We start from the raw sequence: 4,972 nt of genomic DNA, 5'->3' as shown, positions 1-4,972 counted from the left end.
TTATATTTATACAAAACACTGACAAACACACACAAAAACAAGAAAAATACAAAATATGACTCACTGTTTCAATCCATATGGTTAGTTCCCACTACTTGCGAGGATTTAGATGAACTGTCATACAAACCATTTCTGATAAAGGTATCCCATCTTAATTACCTTTAAAGGGTAGACGTGGAGACAGACATGTATGGTGCAGCTGCTAATTCCCTAATTATCACTGTTTATCCCTCTGACCCATCTTAATGTCTTACAGTCAATCTCTGAGAGACTTATAGGGATCCAGGTTTTTCCCCAGCAACCACTAACTCACTCTCTCCCTCTATTGAAGACCACATCATAATCTGATGCTTCAAATCGTTGCACCAAGGTGATTTCCTCGACTGTCTTTAATTAAGTCCACCAGCACATTTTTTTTCCCAATTAAAACTCTTTAACAATGGATCTCGTAGGCAACCTGCGATCCGAAGAGGAGACTCTGACTGAGAAAGAGCTCCTCTGGGTCTGTCGTTAGGGGTCCCTCGCCTCCGTCTGCCGGGTTTCTGCGAAGCCCCAGGCCCCCTGATCTGGTCAGTGTCTGCACCATTTCGTGGCCCAGGAGGGCCTCCTTCATACCCTTTTGCTGGACAAACCCGCTCATCATGGGACACCTGGACGAAGCGGAGCCCAGGACGGGCTTGGTTCGGTTGAGCACGTACATCTCGTGGCCGTGGTCGTCACGGTACTCCTCCAGCTGCGCAAATGTGGTGGGTCCGTCAGAGTAATCGTTCACATAGAGGATGCTCTCTTCCTTGCTGGTGCAGTAGGAGCCACCTTCTTCCTTGCGGTACTGCTGGTGACGAGTGTAGATCATAATCAAGAGGAGGACAGCGGTGAGCGCCAGCAGGGAGATGCCGATCGCGATGGCGGTCTGCGTGGCGGGGCCGAGAGCGTAGAAGTCCATGCTGTCCTGTTCGTAGAGCAGCTCCTGGCTTACATCCAGAACCTCTGGCTGATAGAAGGAGTTGGACGAAGAGGGAGCAAAGGAGTGCATGTTCAAACGAGGCCAGAACTGGGATGAGTATGAAGAAGAAGACATGTTGACAGCTAGGTGAAAAGTAACCCTGGCCACGCCGCCGGGGTTCCAGGCTTCGCACTCGTAGCGGCCAGCATGCGCTACAGTCACGTTGCTGAGGAACAGCATGCCGCTGCCCATGTCCGGATCAAAGCTGTCCCTCTCGCCGCCCTCCTCGGTCCCACGCACAAGCCCCTGGATTCCTCCGGCACCCCCAACCTTAATCCCGCCACTGCTGGGCAGGGCCGTCACCACTCCTCCGGCTCCGGGCCTGAAGAGCTCACCGTTGGGTCCCAGCTCTTGGACCAGGCCTCGAGGAGACAACTGGGCCTTGCCATGGGAGGCTTTCTTCCAGGTCACCTGAGGCTGAGGGTATCCCGACGCCTGGCAGGAGACGCGGAGGCTCTCCCCCAGTCGTACAGTCAGGTGGCTGGGCTCGAGCTGCACCACGGGGGGGATGCAGACTAGGCTGTTGGGAGCCACCTCCACCAGGCTGAGGTGGGATAGGCGAGGCGGTTCGGAGCACATCAGCCGGCGTTGTTCGGCGGAGCTCAACAGACGCTGTCCGTCCTCGCTGATCCAAATTCTCAGCCAGCCCAGGGCACAATCACAGCGCCATGGGTTCTCTGGAGGTGAGGAATGGAAGAAGACAAGGTCAACCAAGTATATGGTTGTGTCAACGACTGTTTCTAATGAAAATAATGAACCTTTGCTTTGCAGCCAAAGTGGTAGAGAATCCCTGAAAGTATTCAGAAAAAAAGAAATCTACAAGTCCATGAAAACTGAGCAAACTCCAATTGTTAACAAATACCATGGGATAGGATTGAATGCTCCAGAACTGCTGTCTAAATGGCCTTGAAGGAACATTGTTTGGCAAACTAAATAGGTTTTTCTTTCGATAATGTAACTTGGTGCCCATTGCAGCCCAAATTGTGTCTTTGAGGAAAATCTTTTTCTCATTAGCTCGATGAAACACTTTGATATGTAAAACATACTTAAAAGGCATTTCATTTTCGTTGACAGGAGCGTGCAGGTTGCGGCTGTGGCATTGCATTAACACATGCGGTATGGAGGCATTTGTCAAGGCACATTGAATACAATTTTGGGGGATTATGTAATTCTACAGTGAGACCTCGCTCGGCCTACCTGTGACACGGAGCACCTGCAGGCTCACGAGTGGTGTGAGGGACGAGGCCCCCAGGGTGCGGAGGTGATTCCTGCTGAGATCCAGCAGGGCCAGGGATGACAAGCCCGACAGAGCTTGCTCCGCCAGCAGCTCTATGCTGTTCTCCTGCAGGTGAAGTTCCTGCAGACGCTGCAGATGGCAAAAAAGAAAGAAAAGACATAGCAGAAAAGAAATGTCAGAGACAGAATGACTCAATTTCCTCCTGACTCAGTCTGGATTAGTCCCACATGTTGTCGTGAATTGGATTTACAGCACATGTCATTCTATATAATCCATAAAATGCATCCCATTTTGGAAAAGCTGTAGCTTTGCTGACAAAAGCTAAAGCTTTTTTCACTTCACCAAAAAGGTCTGGGGTTAAGGTTTTTGGAAAGACCAAATGAGCATTAAATATTGCTGTCCAGTCATCCATTTATCCATCCATGCACCGCTTCACAAATACGGGTAGAATTTGGCAGTGGTGCGTAATACAATAACTCTTACTAGCCACGAAATAAATGATATATATATTCTTTTTGTATGTGTTCTTGATTTGGGTGTTTGACAGTGGTCGTTTGCATTTTAGTTGTAAATCTAGTTCAAGTACATTATAGCACACCATAGACAACTTTAATCAAATCAAATGCCAGCTAGTTAATATGCTGTGTGGTTAGTAACCTTGGAAGACCACTAGCCACCGTGGCTGGCGAGCAACAAAGTTAACGCCAATGCCTGCATCCCTTCATTCCTTTCACTCAGATTTCCAACCTGCAGTCCCCTGAAGGTGTGGTCCTGCACTCTGGTGATCTGGTTTCCGGCGAGGTACAGGATTCGGAGGTGCTCCAGACCCCGAAACATGTCCGCAGTGACCAGGTGGATGAGGTTGCCGTTGAGGGCCAGCTCCAGCAGCTGCCCCTGGCTGAGGAAGGCCCCGGGCTCCAGCGCTGATATGCTGTTGTTTTGAAGGTAGAGGTAATGGAGGCTGCCAAGACGAGTCAGGTCCTGAAGACGGATCTGCACGACAGCGTTGTCCTGGAAAAAGATAGTCTGCAGTGGAGAGACAGGGTACAATCTAATTAGCAGACTGATGACATTAGAAACACAGAGGAGTGGATGTGATGTTTGAATTGACGTCTTTATTTTGCACGAGGACGTGAGCGTGGCTTGTTGCAGTGCTGTGCTCACTGAGCAGAAAAATGTATTAACCATGAGGAGAGATTGCATTAACAACGGGGCCAGCGTTAGAGCTGTCTGCACTCACCGGGCTGTGCAGAGCTTCAGAGATATGTTAATGTGGGCAATACAAACAATGTGGAATGAGCTAGTTCGGGATGGTGATAATAAGGACCCGATGCGGGTCGTGCTGCGGTTCAGTTCTTTTGCCAAATGCTACAGAACTCCCAGACCCTTGTCAGCCACCCCCAATGCACGGCTATCGACTTGACTGTTAAATGCACTTGCATCGGTGGATTGCTTTTGAAAGAAGCAACGGCGGGCCACGAGGTGAAGTATGATCGACGAGACGGACTCACTGATTGAGGTTAATGGCACAATTTATGTGGGACATGCTTTTCATTAATATTCATGGATTGCAGTAATGCTGGAGGGACTGAACCCAAGAGGAAAAGACGTTGTAGTGTTAAACATCTTCTCAACAGATGATCAGAGGGTGTGCGAGAGTCACTTTCTGAGCAAGAATGAATAATTACACAGCCAACAGCGCGGCCCCTCCCTCGGGCTTACATCAAAGAGGGTCACAGCGAATTGATTAACCACAATCATTTCAGGGTAATAAGAAGGGATGAGAAAGGAAGTCAGCTGGTACGAAAACCGCTGATGCGGGAAGGGGGGTGGTGGCAGCTAGTGCCCCCAGGCTTGTCGCCGATTGTGCCGACTGACCTCTGTGACAGAGGGGACGCCCTGCGGGATTTCTTTGATCCCCAGAGAGCCGCACTCCACTGTGAGGCTGTAGCAGCGGCAGCCGGAGGGGCATCCCACGGACGGACGAGGGACGAGGGCCACAACCACGAGGACGAGGCCCGAGAGCCGCAGGAGGACCATGGCGGGTTCTTCAACGGTAGACCTTAGGAGCTTCAACGGTATAGACCCCTCTAAAAATAACAACCTGGAAAGAGAAGACGAGAGAGCGGAGAGACAAACGTAAAGCACCATTCGCTCAACTCACTAGTTACATCAACTAAACCGTTTATATGTCTTTCATGATCATGTGTTTAATCTTGAAAGCAAAGATTGGTGCAGATATGTTGTATTATGCAGATGGCATATGGAAAGAATAAAAAGCACTGGAACACAAGAGTATCTCCTCATCCCGGCCTGTTTCCCATTCAACTGTGTCTATTCAGTGGAATTGCAGCAGTTTCTATTATGGGCTTCAATTAATTAAAGATGTGATAAAAAAAAAATGAAAAGAAGAAGATGCGCAGGTTGCCTCAAGGACCCCTCTGTTGTCTTGTTAATGCGTGCGCAAACACATTCTCCGCCCTCAGTTTCTGTCGCTCTCTTTTTGTCTTGACCCCCCCCAACTCCGTAATCTCAGAAAGCACATTTACTTTCTCAAAAAACAAAACCCCCAAGTGGCAACCAGCCCTAATCATCTGATCAAAAAAACATACGCGTCGGCTGGTTGCTGCACCTCACAGCAATATCTTCCTTTGATATGAAACACATCAGTGAGCACACTTTTATTTTTTTCCCAGCCTCCCACCGCTCCTTACCCCACTATTTCTATACAG

The 4,972-nt window shown here is 49.3% G+C and overlaps 1 protein-coding gene across 1 annotated transcript; it reads right to left on the bottom strand.

The window, feature by feature from the left end:
* Nucleotides 1-433: 433 nt before the first annotated feature.
* lrrc24 (leucine rich repeat containing 24) lies at nt 434-4,280 on the bottom strand (the record flags this gene model as incomplete). The annotated part of the gene is made up of 4 exons (XM_079220297.1): nt 434-1,680; nt 2,201-2,369; nt 2,988-3,266; nt 4,119-4,280. The coding sequence occupies 4 exons, from the start codon at nt 4,278-4,280 to the stop codon at nt 434-436; spliced, it is 1,857 nt and encodes a 618-aa protein (XP_079076423.1).
* Between the last annotated feature and the right edge of the window lie 692 nt (nt 4,281-4,972).

This window comes from Taurulus bubalis (genome assembly GCF_910589615.1).
Source record: "Taurulus bubalis genome assembly, chromosome: 1".
Taxonomy (NCBI): domain Eukaryota; kingdom Metazoa; phylum Chordata; class Actinopteri; order Perciformes; family Cottidae; genus Taurulus; species Taurulus bubalis.
Note: the sequence above shows the minus strand (reverse complement) of the source record. Positions and strands in the feature narration are given on the sequence as shown.